This window comes from Falco peregrinus, chromosome 10 (assembly GCF_023634155.1).
Source record: "Falco peregrinus isolate bFalPer1 chromosome 10, bFalPer1.pri, whole genome shotgun sequence".
In the NCBI taxonomy this organism is placed as follows: Eukaryota; Metazoa; Chordata; class Aves; order Falconiformes; family Falconidae; genus Falco; species Falco peregrinus.
Genome location: NC_073730.1, coordinates 34,235,290 through 34,259,932, shown reverse-complemented (window position 1 = coordinate 34,259,932; position 24,643 = coordinate 34,235,290). Strand labels below are relative to the sequence as shown.

At 41.6% G+C, this 24,643-nt stretch overlaps 1 protein-coding gene across 5 annotated transcripts in view; it reads right to left on the bottom strand.

The window, feature by feature from the left end:
• The window catches only part of LRRC7 (leucine rich repeat containing 7), a 183,757-nt gene that overhangs the window by 16,368 nt on the left and 142,746 nt on the right, over positions 1–24,643 (bottom strand). For 2 of the 5 annotated variants that reach the window (XM_055815783.1, XM_055815781.1), the window contains exons 16-22: positions 23,373–23,573; positions 15,061–15,172; positions 14,668–14,848; positions 12,044–13,721; positions 10,100–10,249; positions 5,377–5,496; positions 268–486 (exon numbers count right to left, since the gene is read on the bottom strand). In XM_055815783.1, coding sequence (XP_055671758.1) covers positions 268–486; positions 5,377–5,496; positions 10,100–10,249; positions 12,044–13,721; positions 14,668–14,848; positions 15,061–15,172; positions 23,373–23,573 — 2,661 coding nt within the window. Of the gene's footprint in view, positions 1–267; positions 527–5,376; positions 5,497–10,099; positions 10,250–12,043; positions 13,722–14,667; positions 14,849–15,060; positions 15,173–17,093; positions 17,217–23,372; positions 23,574–24,643 lie in introns of those variants that run through there. The other 3 variants (XM_055815786.1, XM_055815784.1, XM_055815782.1) reach the window with 3 other exon arrangements.

Here is a 24,643-nt window from a genome sequence, read left to right as displayed (position 1 = left end):
TTGGTATGACCCAGTGACATTAGGTCTGTTTGGGAGCTTCAGTGCCAGATTGTGTCGCTTGGTCCATCCAAGAACAAAAAGGCTGTTGGTGCTGGTGCTGGGGAAGAGGCCAGAGCTGCCCACCCACCCCCAGCTCGGCCGTACCTGCTGATGCTGCCCGGCCCTGCTGCACTGTCACTGCCCCAGCTCCCTCCTCCTGCTGTACACAGGGCAGAAAAAAACAGGGAGTTTTTGTCCAAGTGTTATTTTATAGACACACTTTCTCACCTGCTCCTGATATGCATCCGTACTTCTCTGACCCTTGGTTTGGATTAAACATCGCCCCGTCTGAGGTGCTCGAGAGCTCTGCGAAGAGGGAATCTGAATAGGCAGCGGCGGCTGGAACTGCTGGATGGTGACTTTGTTCATGTTTCCTTCATACTGCTGCTCACGGCTCCGATGCTGTAGGCTTTGCGATCCCATTAAAGTCTGGATATGGCTACCTGCCTGTGGGTAACGTAACCCGTTAGGCCAGAAATTCAGGAAGCTGAAAAGAAGCAATTATTACAACTTACAGAGTCAAGTAAAAGCAAACCTCTTAAATCATATCAGAGGTTTGCCTTTTGACCACAGTTGGAAGAAACTGTGATTAAAAGCAGCAAGGATAAGGCCATTGCGTTCAGTGACCCTAGGCGGTTGAAGGGAAGTTAGCTGTATACAGTATGTTTTATAAACAGAAAATATTTCTTTCCTTCACGTCATGATGTATGCTCCTGCTCAGAATGTTTTGTGAACTGAAAACGTTTAATAAATTGAAGCAGGGTGGATTATTCATCATAGCACACTCTGAAGATAATGGAATGGGTGTGGTTTTTTTCTGAGGGTAGTTTGGAACAAGATTTATAACCCAAATATGGGTATTGGCCAGTATTGTGCACTATGTACGGAAAGCACAATCAGTTGAATCCTGTGCCTTGTCCTCAGAACAAATGTGGCTCTTGCAAAATGTAACTAATCAAAGTATCAAATTTCTATGGTAACATCTGCTGATTTGAAGCTCTAATATTTTGTAAATGTAAGTGAAATACTGCATGTACATTGACATGGCCTTTTGATATTTTCAGAAAAAAATGGATGACTGCTATCACTCTTCGTTGCCTCTGTCCCCACCACCTTTCACGCTTGCAGCTGTGACCTAACAGGTGAGGTCTGCTTTCTGTATTCTGTTCTTGACATGGTGAAGTTACATACTTGCTTACTCTTTGATACACAGTCTCTATTTAGGTACACAGATTACATAAATATTTGAGGCAAATCTTTGCAAAAGATTGCAAAATGTTGTTTCTTATAAATACTCACATGCAACTTAGCTGTAAGGGAACAAGCAAAACCCATGCTCTGTTGTATGATCAAACATTATTACCTCCATGAAATACCACACCGTTGCTACTGAGAGTTTTCAGATTATATGCACCCACCAACCAGCGCTATTATTTGAACAGCTTGAATGTGACAGAGCATTCTGATTGCATGTCCCAGTACCTGTGAGCCTCTACGCACAAAACAGACCTGCTTAAACAACGTTTCACATTGTGTTGTTGGCTGGTGTAACCTCAATCACATCACCTCGTGAAGGTCTAATCCTCAGCGCAACTGAACCTTTATGATCCTGGGTGGAAGAGTCACCAATTGTGAGTCTGTATTTTAGACAAAACTAAATTTAATACAGCAAAAGATCAAAACATTCCTTACCCATTGGCCAATCATCTGGCCTTGGAAGTTATAGCAGCCAGGGCACTGGAAGTAATTGCTTGTTGTCATAGCAAAAATACATATTAACAGATTTGCATCATCTGCAGAACGCATCGTTAATACAGATGCAGCTGGAGCTGCTCGTGTCACTGAACACAAAATCCCAGCGAGACGTGCAGTGATTACAAGCAAAACTGATCTGCTCTGTCTTATTTTTTTGCTGACAACATTTAAAGAAAGGGACTAGGCAGAATTATACGTCTGATGGTTCTTCGTTTTAGTACAAGAGAGATAGTCTCAAGTGCGTAATGACAGAGACATCTCTTACTCCCTGTGCTGAAATCTTCAGTCCCCAAACTCTCCTTGACATGGAATTGCTCAAGAGACGATGACAAACTTACTCCAAGAACAGCCTGGTGAAGTCAGTCTGTACTGTGAACTTCCCTCTCTTACAGGTCAGAGACCTTCAATCAACCAAGATCGGAAGGGAAAGAAAATGCTCAAGACAAACTTTGCAGCTATTCGTTAACTGCCCAGCAGCAACAAGCCGTAGCCACAGCGGGCGGCTGAACCCACGTCACCCCCTGCACTGCGGAGATGCCAGGTGAGCAGGTGACCACGTGCAGCATGGTTCTGCACTTCACATTGTGTCACACTTGTCACAAGATGATCCCAAAAAAGCAGAAACTCATAAATTCTGCTGTTTGCCCAACAGTCTACAGCAGGTGTCCCGTCTGCCTCAGAGGAAGATGTCTATTTCAAATACAAACATTTCTTCACTGAAAAACCTCAAATCTTTTTATCAGGCAAAAAGGCCTCTGTATTGAGCCTCCCATCAGTGGCTAACAGAAACACTCCCAAGTCAGAAAGGGAGAGAAATGGTGACTCAGACACTTTTGTACATGGTAGTTTTGAGGCAGCTGCCTTGCTCCAGTTCCACGGTATAGGCGCCTTCCACATCCACCGAGACCACTACAGCCCACGCAGGCATCTCCACGAGTCTGCATGGTGTCAGGTGCCACGTGGGCTGCTGCAGTCCCGCAGCCGGCAGCCAACAGAGACCGGCACCCCCCAAACCTGCATGGCTCGCCCTCAGTGTCACCACCCTGTAGCCACGGTGGCCAGCCTGAAGCCTGTTCATTTTCCATCTTCACTCTCACTCTTCAACCTCCCTCTTTCACAAGCAGCAATTTTCAGGTTCCCTTCTGGTGACCCCAGCCACACTTCCACCCTTTCCCTTTGTATGCAGAGGCAGCTAATGCAGAATACAATTGATTTAATCAAGAATGTAGCTGACTTCCGTCTTGTTGACATGACAGAAAAAGTCATCTTCCAAGAAGCATAAATACTGTGGTCTTTTAATAAATCAGTGGCTTATTCAATTTGAAGATTAAAATATCCAGCTTTCCACAGGAGAAATAGCCCATGAATTATGGGATGATCACATAAATGATCATACTTAAAATAAAACTGGCATTTAATCTGTATTCTGAACAGCAAAAAGGACAGAACCAAGAATTTACACCCCACATAATCATGTGGAGATTACTATGTAGTATTCCCACCCTGCCTACCATACATAAATAGCCATCACTATACGTACAGCAGCCCCCTGTGTGTGGATAATTTAGGAACATGTATTACTGCGTCTGTATACATAGTACATCAGCCTGAGTACACACTCCATCCATCTGTAGCGCAAGCTCTTCCCCTTGGAAGAACAAGTCCCAGCTCTTCCTCCAGGGATTTCCCAAGTGCAGCACTACCATGTAGTGACTCTGCTCTGCAGGAGCCCATTCACACTAGTGCTGTTAGGTTAGTAGAAAAACAAAACATATACTACAATTTATATTTACATCACTCAATTGTCTGTTATGTTGAACTTCAATTCTATAGATTTTCTGAGTCTTGACTTCAAATAATTGCTATATTTTAATCCCCAGATGCTGGGAAACCAAGACACTCGAGGTCACTTTCAATGGAGAAGAGATTAGCGTTGTCGTAACTGCACAGTGCAGACTACCTCCTGAGAATGGTGGGTAAACATTTTTCAGAATTCATTTTCTCACTCCTACTAATAAACTTTGAAGAGATCATATCACTACTTCTTGTGTATGCACAACGTGGCTCTTGCTGGAGATGGATAAGCTGCCTTTCCTGGAAATGGGAATTATTTATTCTGCAGAAAAAATCTCTATTGTGCAGACTGCTTCCCCTATTTCATTTGTATTCTTCATTTAACATCCACCACAAAAGTTAATTATTTTCAGCTCAGTGTCCAATATTTACAGTATAATTAAAGTAGCTGACAACGGATGTAACAATGGATTGCTCCACTGAGTTAAGCAGATTTCAGTATGGTTACGCAATGTTTGTACTTACCACATCTGAGCAGCCAGATACTGAAATATTCAGAACAAAACAGAATCTGTGGTTTCTTATTATAGTAACACTGATGATGCACAAATGCAAGACATAGACCGTGTTAGATTGTGCGAATGGATAAACACAGGTTTTATACCAATATGCCAACAAAGATAAGCAATGACTCCTTTTAAATTTCTTACCCTAGTTTCTTGCATACTAGAGGATAAAGAAACCCTTCGAGTTACTTGGCCGTCAGAGCCAACTCCATGAACCACGCCAGGGCACCTCCTCCTCACCCTCCTGTGCCTGGGAAGGAGCCTCTGGGCTGCTCTAGGTGCAGTGGCTTTCGTCCCCCATCTCCAAGCACTTGTCTTGTACATATCTCTCATCACTACTTCTGTATGAGTGCTACTGCTTCTGAAACTGTCCCTGGATAAAAAGGTGTGAAGCCAGTAGGGACATACTTGCCCCATCAGTGCTGTTGGTTAATCATGCTACAGAAGTCATTAGTGTGCACATTATGACTTTCACACCGGTCTTCACTCACAAGGCTTTACTTCAGGAAGGAGCAGGACTGATCTCCGTATGGGTAACAATCAATGTAATCATCACTGCTTACATGTGCTGCTCCACCTTCTAAAGTTGACTGCAAACAGTTTAGTTTGTCAAGATCCCCCATTCTCTGGCTTTATGATCAGAGCTTCTAAAAATGAGTTTCTCAGTCGGTGAGCAGAGCCAAGTTGGGGCTGGGAGAGAGCAGCCAGTGTTTTCACAGAACCAGGCCAGATTCAAGCACTGTAATTTAGTATCTACCACCACAAGGTACTTGAAATTAGGTCCCTTTCTAATGAGTTTATCAGCAAATGATGTGTGCTTAGCATGTCTGTGACTGACCAGACACCGGGCTGGCCTCCATCTCAACACATTTATTTTTTGTCACGATCTGAAAAATGTAATTGAAACATTTGAATCAAGACTTTTCAGGACAAGAGGGAACTGATGGCTCTGTGATACATCCAGGAATAAACCTGCCAAGCCCACTGTGCTCATTTCACACACTATAGACGTAACTACTGGCATCTGCATAAATAAATACAAAAATGGGTAGCAGGCATGAAAACACCATCCTTAATACATAATTATTATTGCTTTAAACTCTGAAACAAAAGCATGTGTTTCCCAAACCTGTCCTCATTAACCTCTTCTCCTCCTTCCAGTGATTTGCTGGGGAGAGACAACAACCATGGCTATGTCAGCAGCTTTGCTCTTGCTGCTTACCTTCTTTGTGACGGTGTCCGGGGGCACGTCCCGCCGCCCCAGCGGGTAGGGGTTCCACTGGCTGCTCACAGACACCTCCTCCTGCCCGTTGTCCAGGATGCTGCTCTGCTGCGATGGGGTCTGTTGCAGAAACGGTAGGGCAGCCTTTAGTCACTGGACACACCACGACAGAAAATTCTCTCTTCATATTTACTCCAGTAAATCAAACCAGTTAAACTGCAACACACTATTGCTAAAATGGTAATCCTCTTGCATTTTTACATTATGTTGTTAACGTGCAATCATATTGTTGTGGGAGTCTCTGCAAGCAGGACATCTTGAAAGATATATAAAAGAAATATTGAGAATAATGAATGATGGCAGAAAAGAAAATTAATTTAACGTAACTCATTATTTTCAGAGGAACAAATTTTGGCAAAGTTCCATGCTTAAACGTGCAGTCTGCTGTTATTCAGGTTTAGAACTTTCTTACTGGTCATTCAAGCATCGACAACTTCTTTATTTAGTGTTTGCCACCAAGATAAATTATATCCTTGTATCTTCTTCAGCAAATATTCCTTAATGGCAATATTGAATTTGTGACTACTCTTACCTCGCACTACGGTCTGTGCATCGCTGTGCGCGGTGTGCTTCTCACAGAGCTCTCTAGGCTATGGCTGGTTTTGCCCAAGTTAAGTGTATCATATGTACAATATTAATCAGTAATTAAATGCTTTCCTGAATATGAATGGACATAATACACATTTAAAGTTTCATAAATGAGCTTGATACTTCTGTTATTATTTTCCACTTTTCTCTCCTGTTACACATGTTTCTTCACTTTTCCCCCTGGTTACTTTACTCCTATTTTCAGTACTTTAGAGGACATGTACCCTTTTCTGTCCCATCCTGATTTTCTGTTATCTGTCTCTGTATTTCTTTACCATAACTGGAAATTTTGGTAACAAGGGCATGCCTTGTGTCAGACTTTCCAAAATGCCAACATCGCGGGACCACTGACAGCACTCAGCATTATGCAGTGCTTAGTCAGTTAATGCTTATTCAGTTCTGCCTAATGGCAATCTGCAAAGAAAAAACCCAAGTCTATTCTTCCCCTCTGCCATTCAAGTAATTTCTTCTTCATTTTAGATTAAAAAAAATAATCATGAAACACTTCTTTAGATGACTGAAGAACAAATGAAATCACTGAAATATTAAAGCTGGTAACTGGTCAATTACGAACAATTATTTTTTTTTTATGCAAGCTTAAAAAGCCTTTAAAAGTAAACAGAAATAAATTGTGATTTAAATCATACTGCTCAGAGGTTAAGTGAAAAAATTCAACAACTGTAACTATTTAAAAATCAAAGAAAACTTGCATTATAATTCCCTCACCATTCAAGAAGTCTTCTGGAAAAATGAGGAAAGATGTGATTTTCCTTATATTAAAAACCACTAGAAAAACATTTCCCCTGCTGAAACCACAAGACCTCCCTTGTTGAGCTTTCTTTAGACACATTAAAAATGGGAAAATGGGAACGAAGCTCAGCACTTTTTCCATAGGTTATCCCTCACAACTCAACAGACACTGGTCCCAGAGCCTGATGCAGCAGTGCTGCTGCTCTCAGCTAGCACAGCGCTCTGTTAATGCCGGCAGGTTTGAGCCCAGAGCTGCACGCTGCCATGCAGGCATGCATGCAACCTGACTGTATGGCTTTTAAGTCCCTCACAATGCAGCTAAACCTTTTTATGTGGACAGGCAACCAGGACTGTGAGCAGCCTGCCTGAACACGCTGCCCGGGGTTAGCCCCGGCCCGAGGCTTCCCAGCCCAGGGTGCGCTGAGCCCTCTTCACCCAGAGATCAGTCTGGGTCCTGGTTTGGGCCTTGGTAGGGCTCTTTGTGCCCTCACAAACTCATGAATCAGCCGTTCTGCCCAGTTTGCTGCACGTCCCCACGTAACCGTCACCCAAACGGGAGGACATCATCAGACCAGGGCAGTAAACAGCTTCTCAAATGAAAAAGTACAACTGCAAAAATTTCTGCTCTCAGTAGTAGTAAAAAACAAATCGTCTCTGTGATGTGAGTCACCGCTTCCAGAGTCACCTGTGCACTGAGGTGCCCAAGGCTGTGCTGGAAATCTGCTCACCTCCCTGGGAGGTGAATGTCTAAACCATGCTAGGTGCCCTCCCCACGCAAGGACAGAGGCAGCTTCCTAAAGGAACTTCTGGTTTTCCTCCTAAGTGATCCGTGTGAATACGCTGATTATTCCTACAGGGAGGCAGTACTGTACACTTCTGAGAATGAAGCACACCAAAAAAGAACTGTGAGATGGATGCCAAAACCTGAAAGCATTCTTCTGAAATGTGTTTCTTTTGTTACTGCAGACAATGCTGCGCTGTTTTTATCAGCCACTGACTAATCTGCAGAGGTGAGTTTATACTCAAAATGGAAAAAGAGAAAACACAGAGGGTGCTTTCAGTTTTCTCAATAAATAGGAAAATTCTGTGATAACAGGTTTTTCTTTTCATTTTCTGCAGCAAAATGAATTTGCTTGCAACATTATTCATTTACAGAGCTTTGACAGACTGCAGACAAACTATCTATCTATTAAGTCTGGGTAAAAAATGAAAAGCAGCAGTTCAAACATTGTATACATGGTGTAGAATCGATATAATAAACTTTCCCATAATAAGTAATTTGCTATACTTGATTTCCTGATCTTCCACTGGACAATTAGACCTCACTCATTACTCTCTTGAATCCAGGCCAAAAGAATGAAGAAGAAGAGGTGAGTATTAAACTGCCGTGGCCTGGATTCTTTAAGAAATGCAAATTCTTTAGAACATATGAAGGGATAAAACTAAACAATACTCAACATTCATATTACTTGTCCAACAGTAATTTTTCTCTACTTTCCAAATAGACAGTAAGAGAATAAACCCCCCCTCATGCAGTTCAGCATCACATTTTATATGGGTATGTAGCAATGAAATGCTGGTGAGATATAAAGCAGAACAATTCACGTAAGACCATACCCCAAAACATGTCACTCTCAACAATTTCATTAATTTCCTCAGACACATCCATCTATCAGTACCCACATTCATCTACAGCCTAAAATTCTTAAAGTTTTATATATATATATATATATATATATATATATATATATATATATAATGCCGTATTCCTAAATGTGTGCGGATAAATAGTACCATTGTTTGGAGTTGATGTCAAATGGACTTCTTTCAAGGACTTGTGACATGAATTAGTATATACCCAAGTAGACAAACAAATTCTTTGAAAGAAAAAAACAGTACGACCAACACCAGCAGGCTGCCTGTGCCCAAACACACACACACCTACAGTGAAGATTTGGCCTAGATGTCATCAACTCAACAACAGAGAAGCACACGCTAACAGCAGGACTTGTTTAAATCCAGGGACAGCTGAATGGGAAGTATAAATGAAGTTAACAGTGTACAGAAAGTCAGTTACAGCAGGAGAAATCTGACAATGACGTACGTGTGTGTGTGCGCGTGTGCACATGCTGCTAACCTATCACAGCTTTGCTGGGAAATCCACTGTACCACACATATGCCTGTATTGGTAAGCTAAGCAGCGCTAAGGTCTGTCCTTTGGCCAGCCAGCACAATCTGGTCATGTTGCTGCCATTAAATTATCTTTTTCTTCTAAACAGGCTTGGATCTAAACTCTGAAGTTGGGCATTGGAACCCTCCTTTGGGAATTTCTGGCCAGTGCTGACTCTGGAGCCCTGGCGAGGGATTGCCTGGGAGGGTGCCAGCTGGCCCGGGCCAAACCACACCTGAGGCCAGCCCAGCAATTAACAGCACAGACGATCTCATTTCAGTGCCTGGATCTGTGCTCTGTTACCCTTTAATTACTCACAGACAGAGATGCTGCTAATTCATACCACAGCTACTACTGCTAATGCAGTAAGACACTTAACGATGCTCGTCACTCCCAGCACTGCAGCAGCCCCCTGCCATTACAGACAATCCCAACAGGGCGGCTGCTTGCAAGCGTTGGGCAACTGGCTGCTGCTGTGACTCCGGTGCGGCCATACGTGACGCAGAGCAAGGTCTCAGCATCTCCTCTCTGATACTCTGAAAACACTTCAGCAATGTCCCTCTCTGGCTTGTCATGTGCTTTTCCCATCAAGCATTTGGTTGTATAGAGTTTTGTATGCATGTACTTATCAACAACATATCGTTAATAGCTGAAAAATAAACAGTTAAAAAATGAGAAAATTATTTTCTTTCTATAGGCATTACTCAAGAGAAGCTTAAGATTACTTTAGGTGTGGTAGGCATGTACTCAAAACTCATCAACTATTACAGCATACCAAATTAATGTTCAAATATTAAAATCTCTGTCTCTCCAAGCCTATTTAAATGCATATTAAACATTTCTACATTAATTTTTCTAAGATCAAACAGTCACAAAACAAAACATGTTCTCCATTTCTGTGCAAAGATTAAGTCATTGAGAAAATGATCGCATCAGTCTTAACACGAGAGCAGAAAGCAGTAATGACAGCCATGTGAGCTACTTAATCCAAAAAGCAAGATTATTGAGTAGGAAAACTGTATTATCATCATCTTTGCTTTTTGGATTTTGTATAGTATAAGCATGAATAATAGGCAAAAGCTAAACCAGGAAAAAGCAAGGAGTATTATTAATTTATTTTGTAATGCTGGTATATGCTGGCTATCCCATACTTACTTTCGGTAGAGGTAGCTCTTGAAGCATTTGGTTTTCAAATTTAGATTTAGTCTGCAAGTTTAAAGTCATGCTTCTGCCGGCATGCATTGCTGAAAAACCTCCAGAGTGCAGCATGCCAAGGCTAACTGTGTTGTGTTTGTAAGCAGCGGTCTGAGTAGAGGAAACAACCACGTGACAGGATATGAACACACATGCTCATTGAATTAAGTATCACACATATATGGTTAATTTCACAAAGTTTTAGTTTAAGCAAACAAACAGTACCAAGAAATAAATAGCTTCTTGATGCATGCACTGGGTCACATGGAAGCAAATACATTGCTAGTTATACATAAAATGGATACCATAAAAGACTTCAACGCTGACAGCAGATGAGATATGTCATTATCTGTTGTTTGAAAATTGCAGTATATAACATGGTACAAGTCTTTATTTTGCAAATACGGCCAAATTTTGGTACGTCTGCACAACCATGGATGGGCCAGAAAATATGTATCTAGTGTAAAAGAGCATCAGAGGCAGAGGAAAAAACCCTGTACAAGAAGGCTCTGCGCCATCTTACGAGCTCTGCGACTGCTCCCCAGCTGCAGCTGCGCGCAAGGGACGAGCGTTGCCTGGGCCCTGCGCAGCAGGTACATCGGTCCTGCACGGACCAGCATCGCGCCAGCCCCGGGCAGAGGGGCAGCGGCTTCTCCTGCAGCAGCTGCTGCATCGCAGTGCCCAGGTGCTCTCACCAGCAAAATCTCCACAAGACAGCCCAGCTTCTTAGAGCTTTGCTTATGGTATGTTGCAAACAACTAGAAACTAGCTCACTGGCACCTGCAGGGATCACTATCAGCTCCGTGTCACTAGAGAAATAACCAGTGTCAGCTTTCCACGAGTTAAAGTATTTCTTAAGCAAATACACATTGTAAACTAAGTGTAAAGGTATTTCTTAAACAAACAATATCTGGGAAGTGTTTATTTCCACCAGAAATGTCTCTACTTGGGGTGCACTATTTTGCCTAGGTATCAGGTATTTTCCAATCAGTTTTACACAACACAAGGAAAATAGCTGAAGTAAGGAAAAAGCTTCAGCCTTCAAGCCAGTTTTTAAAATTTACCCATTTGATCCTTAATGATATTTAAATATGCATCGCATCCAAGCAACTGGAAGGTAATGAATATATTAACACCAAACTCATGAAACACCTAGCATAGAATAGGTATATGGACACATTTTGAAACTAACTTATGCATTTCATCAGCAGTAATTTTTCACAACCACTTCAGCTTATGAAGTAAATCAGATTCATGAAGTAGGTCATTAAATAGTCAAGATAGTGATTGAAATCATGCACTATAGTACCTGTACTGATTTGTATAGAAGGCAAATAAACGTAACTTCCTACAGCTAAGAGGATTAATAACCATATTCCTCATTAAAAACAGTGGCAGAGTATATCCCGTGATACTTTTCAGAGTTAAGAGATACCTTTAAATCCCCTCCACTAACAGTGGCATGAAAACTAAAATACAGTATTTTACTCTTTATCTCTGATGTTTTTCTTTATTTCCTTTTACTGCAAAGATGTACCCAGCATGTTTTAACGCTCTCCAATCACTACTGAAGTGGTGGACTTCAGCAGCACGTTCACATCTGTTGATGAGGAGAGATTATCACGGTTTTTATTACTTCAGACAGTGCTGCAGCAGTTACCACGTTAGTAATGTGCACCGAGGTGCGTTACTTGTGCAGAGACTCTTTATCACTCATTTCCCCGGGAACCCCTCACTCCAGCTGCTTTTGAGCACCCCCAGACCCCTTTGCGGGCCAGTTCCTCTGACACCAAGGCAGGGATTTCTTTACTGGGAATTCTGGTGGTTACCACTGTACGTGCAAATAGTTTGACATACCAAAACACACAACTAAAGGCATTAATTGCAGAGAAATGCCAAACATACCCTGTCTAACCTTCTAGCTTCTATATGTCTAAGTAGCTGTTGTCTCCAGTCAGCGGGCATTTTAGCACAGCTCTCATTTCCCTTCACAGGGGTAGGCCTTGTCTTTATATCACTGTTATCGGAAGGCTTGTCGCCATAGTTACCCAAGTTATAGTCTGACGGTATCTTTTCCAGCAGAGCTGCCATTGTTGGCCTCGCTGAAACCGGCCTGGTTTGGGATGTGCCGTAACTCTCTGTACTGTAGCTTCTTGCAGACAATGGCCGCCTTTGTGTAAGGTTTTTAACTGGAAAGCTTCCAGTCTGGGCTTTCACTTCTTGGTAGGAAGGATGCTCGTCTTCGTACCTGCCGTTCCTCTTGAGGAACTGAGACTCAGAGACCGAGATGCTGCTTTGGCGCTCCACAGCTCCTCGGTAGGGAGGCCTGCCATACCTGTCGCTCGGGGGCAGCTCGTGGGGCTCACTGACTCTCCTGAACATGGACATCTCGGTGGAGCTGGCCAACGAATCTGCTCTCCTCAAGAACCCCGGCCGAGACCCCTGGCTTGCGAAGGGGGCACTGACTGCCTCGTCGTTCACTGAAGGCTGGGAGAAGGAGAACATGTGCTCCACAGGCGGGTAGCCGCGGTAGGCCCTCGGGCTGACCAGATCCTGGGGCAGGTTTTTACTCTGCTGGGGGATGTACTCGGGGTTGAGCTGGAAAGGCGGCAGTAGCCTCTTCTCGGCTGTGACCTCCACTGCTCCCTGCGGGTTGAAGCTTTGGTCAAACTGGTAGACCTTCTTTGTGACGGACGACTTCTGCTGCGGCTGCACCTTGACGCTGCCGTAGGTCAGCAGCTCATCATCCAGCATGGGGACCGACTGGCTGCGGGACATGCTCAGCATGCCGTGCTCCGGGCCCAGGAGCTTGTCCACCCTCTCGTGGGTGCCTACAGTATCATTACCAGATGCATAGTTTTCTAAGGGTATATTATACACTTTGTATGTACCAATGTCTATCTCATCGATACTTTGCGACTTCTTAAATTTGTTAGTTTTTAAATCCCGCATCATTGGAGAAAGCCGTTCTGTACTCTTGCTGATTGAAATAATGTTTTTGGAAGGATCTGGGCGACAGTGGATATGGGAAAAGACATTTGTGAGACTTCTGTTAGCATTTGAATCGTGGTATTCCCATGCTATTCCCGGAGTGAAAGTGCTAGTCATTTCAGGAGACTCTTTGACATGGTCTTTCCGCTCAGGCAAAGGGCTGGTGGTGGGAGTGCTTTCCAGTTTGGAAGGAAAAGCTGTCCTGTCTTCAAAAGGACTGGGGGTTCTGGTCCAATTTTGCCAAGGATTGGGAGGAGGCACTTCAGATTCGTGTGTGTTTCTGAGCGTTGGCTGCTCCAGCTCCAGGGGAATGCCAACTATCCTGTCTTGTCTAATCAACGGCCTGCGTCCGTGTGCAGATGTGCTTCTAGATTTCGTGCTCAGGAGGGGGTTAGCACTAGGATTCTCCACCGTGCTCTCCTCCGCCACAAACCCTGTGTTATCGTAGTGTGAGCTGTCATTCCAGCTGTCGGCGAAGGTTTCGCTCAGCGGGCGCCTGTCGGTGCGCTGCGGCAGGCTCCCCGCTGGAGCAGATTCCCGCTGGCTCAGCAATGGCTTTGTTTCAAGGGGCTGTGGAAATGACTGTGCCAGCCTGCAAAACCGAAACAAAGCGAAACAAGATAAAATGCCCGCTATTAGAGCACATAAGCAGTCATCAGAGAGATGCAATTATACAGCGCTTTAATACTCTCCCATCTATGCTCTGGCTTTGGGATCGTATGAGATGTGCATCTTGTGCCACTGGTTTGGCAAGAACAGCTGCAGCAGTTTTTTGCACTGAAGGGCAGATTCCATAAGTATGTACACAGAGAAACTACGTCATCAGTCAAAAGTCCTGGATGGCAAATGCCATGTTCATATAAATCCAGCTGAACAAATTCTCCTGCTTTAAAAATAATTTTCTGTGAGTGCAGTGGAAGATTTTCTTACTTATACTAGATTCAGTTTGTGTATGTTCTCACCACCAAAATTTTACGCACCTCCAGTGAGCAGGCTCTAGCCTCTCTTTAATGGGGCAGAGCCTGTGGATGGAACTGTTAGGTGATTTATAGCAGGAACAGACAGGGCAGGGTGTTCTCGGTATGGCACGAGAATGGTTTCAGGTTGCTGATAGCCAGTGCAAATTACAACTTTCAGAGAACTGTTGTTCTTGGAGGTCCAGGGCAGAGTGAGGCTCAGGACAGCAGTAACAGGAGAGACATACACTGCTGTCTATGCTAAACTACAGCCAGCTGCAGCTCAGGACCACACAGAGCAGAGTAACTGTAGCTCAATGTCTAGGCACTTTTAATGCATGGTTATAGCACATAGTCGAAAAAACAGCTGTAGACTTACTGTCATTTATAGAGTATGAACGGGTGGCCAACTCTGCACAGCCTGGGCTCTGAATAGCTATGTACACCTCTGCAAAACTGTGGTAAAAACATTGTAGTCTTTTAATTGAGTGCCTCAACAGATAGCAAATGATCACTTTGAATGCATATGACAACATAAGATGAAAGGCAACCAGAAGCTGTGTTAAAGAAAGATGATCACACCTGTTCCCCCACAAAGAGTTATTCACTGCTTCTTTAGCCGTTGTCTGCAAGGACCCCATTTTAACATGCGCGTTGGAGGACCCTGAGGAAGCCTGGGAAGGGGAATAGTCTGAGTAAGTGCCTGAGGAAACGCTGTTATTCAGACAATGGATCTTATCTGCTTCAGACTCATCTGTCGATTCTGCAACAAAACACAGCAAATGTTTTCAGGAGGTGATATTTGAAAACTTAACTCCAGAAAAAATTGATACTATGGAGAAATACATATTCGTGTGCACAAATATGCATGTAATGTTTTAAAATCAGAGTGAAGTGCAGAACATCTTAAGTAATGCGTCTCTTTGCGTACATTACGTATGCTTTCATCTAAAAGGTTGTAAGTCAGGTTAGTACCTTTCTTCTCTTTACCCAGAAGAACAAGTTTGGGTGGGTACAACGGAGTCTCTGGCATGGAAGGACGAAGTTCCCCTATCCTCATCTCACTGGCAGGATGTCCAAAGGCATCCTGAGGAATATAATAACGTAGCGTAAACATGGGAAACAGAATCCACTTCAAACTGCAACGAACAAACATTTCACAGCCTCCTTTTCATGAATGTGACAACACACCAAAAGCCCACCAAACGGGTAGTGTCTAATCACGCTGGTTTGTCAGCTGAAGATTCTAATTAGTCCTACACAAATACTTGTAAAAATTATGGTGATGTGTTCATTCTGAAAATGTGGACAAAACAGATGGAACTTGCGACATACATTAAGGCCACATAAACATTTTTGATGAAGTAAAGGTCACAAAAATGCAAGCTACCAGCAGAAATAAATAAAAATTTAGAATAAATAATTACTTCTTATTTCAGGAGTAAGTACTCCTCATCCATTTATTTGTGGCACAAGTCCTTCCACAGATTCAACTGTCCCTATAGCTATATTTAGTTAAAATGACTTTGAAGAGTTTTTTGCTAAATTAAAATGATTTGGATTTCATAAACTTCTCATTGAGAGTTCAGCAAATCTTGACTCTCAAAGACTGCCCTGCACAGCTGTTTCTCTCTTCTAGCCAGCCACAGGATACATACTGAATATAACATGAGTTAAAAAGTGGAAAGAAAGGAAGATATGGTCTTAGGAAGGGATATTTTAAAATAGGACATTTACATTAGGCTCATAGGATGCTAGCAGGGAATGAAGACACAAACAGGGAACCCGCAGCATTTCTTATCCCTGGAAGGCAGTTCAGAATGAGAAAGACGCTGACCTGAAGACAGGTGCCTTGGGGAGACAGGGTAGGAGATGAGACCCTTACTGGAGGAACGACGCTGGTAACCCTGCCCTCAGCAGGGGACTTAAGGACCTTGAGGGAGCCCAAGGAATGAGTGATATGGGAGACCCACTTTGTGGGTGTTGGTGCATGGGCTCAGGGGAATGTCATGGAAAGGGAGCTGGCGGAGACGGGCACAGCAACACTGGGAAGTTGTGCCAATGCCGATCAAGATCCTTGTGGGGAGGCATATGAGAAACATGCATCATCTCGGAAGCGAGAGGATGAGCTGTGAACTCATAAAAAGGACGTAAGTTGGAGAAGGAGAGTATCTAGTAAAAAAGAGGAAGTTTTGAGAGATATTAGGAGAAAAATCAATAATCAGTAGTATAAATGAGGAAGGAAATAGTTAGGAGAAATTTAGGAGGGAGACACAATGGAGACACTATGAGGATCTCTGTACCCTGACATTTTGCTGTTAAAGGTACTCCAGTGATTTTGTAGAATGAAGTCAATAAAGAGATGTAATATTTAGAGAAACAATTTAAAATGAAGTACCAAACTGAAAACCACATTATTAAAATATAAAATGCTACAATATTTTAAAAATATACTTGCTTTTACTCGTAAGGAGAAAACTTTCAGAGGTTTACTCTCCAATAACTACTTTTCATAGTAACAGTTCAAACAGAGATTTGTAGAAGCATTTGCCACGCAATTTATCCTTGAAGAATATAATTATATTTGCACAATAGGTATTTTAATCCTTTTGCATTTGGTGTTTCCTGGAGGTAGTACCATACCAAAACAGCAAAGAACAGGTACCTTCACAGCCCATTTAATTAACCCCCTCAGTGCTAACATTTAAACAAATACAGCTACATAGTGATTCTTATATGGTGTAACGTATTCAGACTTTAAAATACTTTCACATGCAGAGATCCCTTGTTGCGTATGGTATTTCTTACGTAACAGTAACAGATGTACACACAACTTAAAGCTAACAATAGTGCAACAGTATTTTTCCAGTGCAAAACAATAATTTTCTAGTGTGATGTAAAAACTTATGCAAAACCATTTTTTTGAGAAATAAAAAAGTGCATAGCATTCGCAGAGTGTGAAATTCTCCACCTTTGAAGCATGGTGCACATTAAGTTTCTTGTTGTACCTCTGAGCTTTTTGTATGCTTTTCTTCCTCCTTCCTATCTGAGATTTCCAGAGTCAATTTATGAGTGTTGTCTGTATCAAACAGGTGGCTCTTTTGGAATTCTTTATTTTCTCTATCTTGAACCTAGAATCCCAATATTGTGCCATGAAACTTCCAGAAGTTATAAGCTTAAATGAAAACTACTTGCTGTAAGATAGGAAGAATGAGCAGTCCCATTTTTGACATAATGATGAACACAGGTTTTTATTTCAGGTACATGATTTTTTATGAAGTTTTCTATGTTATTTTCTTTTTAGCCCCTAGTCCAGCTATTCGAACAAAAATCAATACACTTTTGAAAGAACTAGTTTGGCATTCGTGAATATGCCACGAAAGTGAAATGCATTGTAAAAACCCAAAATAATATTTCATTTAATTCTACTTTGTTTAAGAGGACATTTCTTCTTACAAGTCCAAGAACAAAAAGGTCACTAATGGAAAAAAAAAAGAAAAAAGAAAAAAATATTATTAATAGGACCGATTGCAAGAACAAAGGGAAGAGATAAATGCAATTGTGTTGTGTCAGAACCTACTCCTCAGGGCTAACCAGCGAAAGATACAGGTATAAGACAGAAAAATATGGTGAGCCGTTTCCCACGAGAAAATACATGGTAAAACCCATTAAAATACCTGGGAAAGAGAAATATCACCAATTATTCATGCTGACAACACAAGAACATTAAATTACAATCTGGAGAGATGGAATTTTCAAAATAATCTATCTCTTAGGCTCTGCTTGCAAAGAATGTAAGACCTCCCAACAGAGCAGACCAGGGTTCTGGGCAGACACAGCATGTGCAAGGCTGAGGAACGCAGGACCATTGATGGTGGATCTATTCCAGAGGAACAATTAAATATACGTAGAGGGTTGGAAGCACTTCTAAACTGGAAAAGGCCAGGTCAATCTGAACAATGACAAGCTAGCTATAAATAAATGGAGAAGCAAAGAAATAAACTGATTAAGGCAAATGTTACTCAGTCCAGATTTTACTAAAACTTTAAAGAAAAAATAAAGGAGATCACAGAAAGTGCAGAGCAAATGCAACCAGACAGCTATCAGAACACCCCCAGACACAAGCAAGACTAACTGAGGCACAGGCTTCTTCCTTGAGAATCAGTTAGTGGTGAGGTTTTGTAAGAAAGCCTTGCTGAGCCCCTTACCCGCGTTGCAGTCTCTGCACAGAAAATGGCAGTACTTCCATCTCTCAGCCCTGTGTGTCAATACTTTCAAAATCCCACTAAATAGTCTGATGTAAACAAAATTCAGTCACCAATACAGGAATGCACTGACAGTCACCCCAAAACAAGGGATTACCCAGAAGAAAGCAGTGGAGGATCTTCCACCTACTCCTAAATCTTTCCCGCTTTCCTGGCTGCAGTGGCAGCTTCCAGAAAGGCCAGTTTCAGTAGCCACTAGATCTGAAGATTGTGCCCAATAGGATGTTAACAGAAGATACAGCTGAGGCAACGGAAGGAAAACTTATGAACGTTGATATGGAATCTGAAAGTGGGATAATGAAGGAACCCCAACACACTTTCTACCTACAGACGTGACACAGCAGCCAGCACAACATTACGGCACTGATGCAATGAGCTCTCACCTTTCCAGCTCCAGCAGGCAGTCTCAGGCATAAGACAGAGCTTTAAAAGGACACGTGCATGAGGAACAGTCTGGGGCAGAGGTAATTTTTTGGACTCCACATGGAAAGACATAACAGATCCTGGAAATCGTCTGCAGGTAGGGCATGATTGGTTCTGCTAGGCGTCTCTTTGCCTTGCAGTCCGGTGGACCGGCAAGCAGATGGAGGAATGCACATGTTAACCTTGCTTATTCAGGTGATCAAAAATACAGCCAAGGGGATGCTGTATTTCTGACTGGAACTACCTATCACCACAGAAGTCAGAGATGCCCCATCTACAGAGTTTTCAGCATGAAAACTTCCAGTTCCAGTAGTGTAACCTCATTTGGCTAAGCCTGTTAGCTGACAAGCTCAGGATTCCACAAAGATAAACTGCAGATGCTTATCTGACCAGTCTTCAGAGAATGGAGACCTAACATCATCCCCAATTACAAACCATGGAGAGGCTCTGTACACGGCCTTCAGCATGAGGACAGAAGTCTCAGTACTGCCCTGAGTTACAGCACCCTGATATGTGAACTGCTCTCTCTGTGCTCTCCCATATCTGGAGGAAACAAGCTTCTGTTGCTCTCTATCTAGATGGAAATGCACCCAAATTGCAGGCATCTCACCGAGGTTGCTGCCAATAGAGAGAGACTGAGGCCTTTTGCAAAAAAGCCCCTTCATGGTCCATCAAACATAAACCGAGTCTACATGTCCTGTGTATACAAGCTTGTACCGTGCCATGTCCAGACATGTAATGCTGCACCTCCTGAGTCCTCATGCAGGCGGGGACAGACAGAACAGGAGCCTCAGGGGGTCAAGTGATGCCTCAAACTGGTTTCATGTAAGGTAGGCTTTATCTTGGAGACAGCCCTAAATAACATCCCTCCAATCCAGACACCTAGATAAGAGCCAGGCAGAAGTCCAAGTAACTCGAAATGAACATTTAGATATTTTGATATCCTATCTGAGGAAAGGTCTCTTGTGGAGTCAGACCTCCAGATGAGTAAATCACTACCTCCTTTCTGCTTTGACAAGAAGGCACCAAGGTCATAACCTCAGTAAAGATCTTTTGTGCCATGAAGAAACCAAAAAACTCTATAATGAAGGTAATTCTCACTCCTGGTAAAATATAGGTAATCCTGTTGCAAAGAGCTCATCAAGGCATAAGCTTAAAGCAGATACAAAACAAAACTCATTAGCATGTATTCTTCTCCCAATCAAGAGAGACTGTCACTGTGTATCTCACTAGTGGAAAACAGCTCCCACAATAGACACATCAGCTCAGTCAACTGAAGCCAGGCGTCTTAGGGGAAATAAAAGTGTACACGTCTTCCTGGAAAGGCAAGATGACCATCTAAAGACAGTTTCAAACTTTCACCAAAAACAAAACAAAAAGAACATTCTCCTCTACCCCCACCCACCCAAAAAAAGCCACAACCCATACCCACAAAGTAACCAAGTCAGAAGTTAAAAGGCTGAAGTCTTATTTTGACTGAGACAAGATGAAGCGCTCAGAAGATCCAGTACAGCTGAGGCAGTATTTTTCTAGCTGTTAGCACTGGTGTCTGCATCAGATCACTGAAGAATGACAATCTCTCCTGTTCAACAGTATCAATAAAACTTCTAGGAATTAACACAAAAGGATGGAATGCTGAAGGCTGGACTAGAAAAGACTTAAGACTTTTCTTTTTTAATCTAAATCTGAGGGTTATATAAAAGTATTTCTGGTTTATTTCTCAACCTATACGTATCAAGAATATAAACTATAAGGATCTTAATTGCTGATTAGTGGCATTTCTCATTGTTTCTCATGGAAAGGTTACAGAACACACTAAGCTATCTCAGACTTCTTTTTGTCCAAAATGCACATCTTTCAGAACGACTTAGGGCAATGAAGAGGTTTATTTTAATTGATGATTAATTAAGAAATTGTTTGCTTGTTATAAATGAAGGTGGAGAAAAATGTAGCTTGTTACTCATTTCCAATGCTCCATTTAATTATTCTAAATAGAAACAGTTTTGTGAAGAGACATGTGTAAACTAATTGCAAGAAAACCTAAAAGAGATCAGAAAAGAAACCAGCTTATCTGTCCTCTAAGGATGAAAAAGTGAGCATTGCACCTGAAATTAAATTACCTTGTTATTAGAAACTGCCTTCAGTCTAAATCTATATCAGAACACATCTGCAATTTCAAACTGTATTTTAACTTGAGGCTTGAGATCATGTCTCCTAATTATCTGAAAAGCAAATGGAGCTTAATTATGTTCTATTTAATATGTTACAACTGAAATCATGTTAATATTATTCACAAAATCATTCACATTTTTTCTACAGTTTCCCATACCTTATCTTCATGCAGAAAGCCAGAGAGAGGAAAATGTATACATCATCCTGCTTTGCAGCCATAAAATCTTCCCAGTGTCATTGTTTGTATGAACAACAAGAACACTTTTTCCTTTTCTTTAGTTGATGAGATAGTTGTGTTACTAGTCTTGACTAAGTAGTAGGAAAATTAAAATCTGAAAAAGTTCCACCACCTTCACTATTACGTAATAGAAGATGAAAACCATCCTCACTGATAAGATGTAAATTCATGGACTCACATTGGTTCCTTGTGGTACAAAATCAACGAGGAAATTGTAATCACATTATTTAATTGCACTTCAGAACTACTGCAGTGTCTTCAGCAATTCAACTATTTTTGTAGAATGCTTTTAATGTTAATTACTCATGCAATTAACAGTTCAGGTACATTCATGGAAAAACTGGGTATGATTATTTTTCTGTTGCAAAAGTAAATGCATTTTTATCAAAGAATGAAACGTAAGAATGAGATCTGTCTTCACCTCTTTCTATATTAGAACACAGTATGTGGTCACACAAGCACTTCAGAGCAACTATAGTATTTTACGGTGTTGCTGCCATTTAGCCTTTCCTTGCACCTCTGTAACAGAGGCTTCACTGGGCTCTGCATACTCACATGACTCTGCTGTGGCTCAGTTAACTGGGATGTCAACATTTTGGTTTAACAACTTAACATTTAGTTTAACAGCAACTAAACCAGTACAGCCACCAATTTCTGAAGTCTGCATCACCAAGTGCAGCCACAAAGATGACCAAACATCTGATGTCTTTGTCAGACAACACTGATTCAAATTCCAGATAGATAACATGCGTGTTTGCAGCAGGCACAGAAACCCACAGAAACCACAGAAAGCTATTAAGAGTATTCAAGGTCAAAAGCTAGATGATACAGAATAAATTATATGTATTCAGCAACAACAGCAGAACATGTCAATACTCATGCCACAAGACGTAAGTTGGTTCAAAGGCCAGACTTACACAGCAAGAAAGAATTTAATGAGTAAAAAGGAATAATGGCGGAATTTAAGAGTTCAAATTTAGATAAAAGCATCAATGATTCAACGTAAGTATTTTAGTTCAAAGTACTAATGAAAACTGTGCCTAGATTTGAAGAAAGTCTTCTGAAGCCATCTTAAAAAGAAATACGTTGGCAGGTTTTTTTTTAAGACATGAAAATGCTTAACTGTAAATAAAACACACAATACTGACAGAGCAGCTACAGTAACTGCTGAATATTTAAGAACAGCCAATTTGTGTTAAGGATATGGAAAATTGAGGAAGAAAAATTCATGCACACACAACTAGCCAGAGACTGGGATATTCCAAGGACAATGAATTCATCATAACGTTTGAATAACAAAGGAGTGAAAAGATAATATAGCAATTTTTTCCCTCATTTATTTCTTTCCAACATTAAGACTTCATAAACATTTTCAAGAATGCTGATATTCTTGTAGAGCTGTCCAAGCTTATAAACTCTTAGTACACACTGCCAGGCTAAGAGATTTCCTTTATTTAAAAATTGTGCCTGCACAAAGTAAGTAGTTAGTGTGAATGTTAATGGGTAGCTGCCCTCTGAGATCAAGCTTCAGCAACGTGTAACAGCTTTGCACAAGACTGCACTATTTAGGAATTCACCTTTCAGTGACTGTATTCACGTTAGGATACAAGACTGTTACTATGCATACTGATCCATTTCTGGCAAACATATTAAGGGCTAGATTCTGCAACTCACTGTAAGTTGCTGTTCAGTACCTGATCTGAAGTTCCCTTCAGCTGGAGAAGCACTCCTGCTAACTTCATTAAGTTTTGACAAGGCTATCTACTACACGTAATGTGACTAGAAGAAGCAGAACCTAATGGCATAGTAGGGTCAGACAGAACAAACTGATTTGTCTTTAACAAATTTGATGCAGAAATACATTTACTTAAGTCTGAGATGTAAATCCTGATCAGGTCCATTCTCCTGCTAATATGCAAGTCTCTCCTATCATTAAAATTTAGAAGAGTGCTTGTACATACCAATACCAAAATTCAGATCTAGGTAGATTTAGAACCAAAACTTAAGTCTGACAAACTCAGTAATATTGGGAAAAACAGCAACTCAATATAAAACTAAATTAGCTTTATGGAATGGAACTAAAAACTATTAGGTATGAAGTTCACAGCAGATGCAGAATATCATTTGATGGAGTTATGTTAAAACCCCATCCTGAACTCTTGAGAGGAACAACGATCCTTTTACATTACCTCCACTGAAATCTCCTTTGGTGCCATGGGCCACTTGTGCTCATACTTTTCTTTCACAGTTTGTTCACTGTTCGCAGTTGGTGTTGCGTTCTCAGGCCGTACTCCATGGCTTGTTTTGCCCACCAGATTTTGAACTGATTTTACCATATTCTTTAAATCCTCCGGGTATGGAGTGGGATAACGTTTTAGATTTATTTCAACCTGAACATTCATAAAAAGAATTAAAGCACAAATACAAAATGAAAACAGCATGCAAACTAAAACCATGGCTACAGTACTATGGCTAAGTGCAAATTCCTTGAATTTTTAATTAATCTATTTGAGGTAATGTGTTACATACAGCTACCTTGAATTTTTGGACTGAAATTTGCTCTCAATTACCCTGTGTCAATCTATAATGGAATTTCAGTGACGTAAATAGTGGATGGGAATGGTTCCCTATAAGCCTATCTTTTACCCTGTGAGAGTATTTTATTTTAATTCTACACTTTGTTTGAGAGTACTGGCATATGAAAGCACACTTTTTCAAAACAATACTGGTGTAAATGCAGAATTAATTTAGCTATGTTCAGTGTACTGAATTAATCTGAATTATCTATGGCAGCTGAGGGCAGAATCTGATCCACTGGGAGCTATTTGCTCTTTAAGATGTATAACATACATACATGCACTCAAGTGTATCTTATTCTTTTCTTATAAAAAAAACCCACAAAAGCAGACTGAAATCACTACAGAAAAGTCACCCTAAGTCACATCGAACAGTACTTTCACTGATGGACAGACCTACAGATTTTCTAGAAATATTTTAAATTTATAAATTTTATCACTCAGAAGTAGAGAAACGTGGTATTTCCCACATCCAAAGCAATCCTAATTCGAAGGCAATTTTACAAAATCTCAGGGTTGAATGAAAAGGGAAGAGTGGCTGAGAGGGCTCATGGATGACATCACCCCCTATCGTCTGGCAAGACATTATGCTATCAGCAAATTGCTCTGAGGAGGTGGTGCAGCAAATGACCCGTCAGGAATGACGCAAGCAGGAAAGACAACATACATGGTGCTGAGCTCTCCTTATACCTCCCGCACTGTGTTACGGACGTACTTTGTCTGCTGAACGTCACACCACATTATGAGAAGACATAGGAAACTGAAGTGTGCATCCAAAACAAGCAGCACCTCAGCCAGGCTGCTTGGGCTGTGCAGAGGGTGGGCAGCTTCTCGGTTGCCCCTCGAGCCTAGCCTGCACCAGGCACTGCCCTCCCAGCACAGGG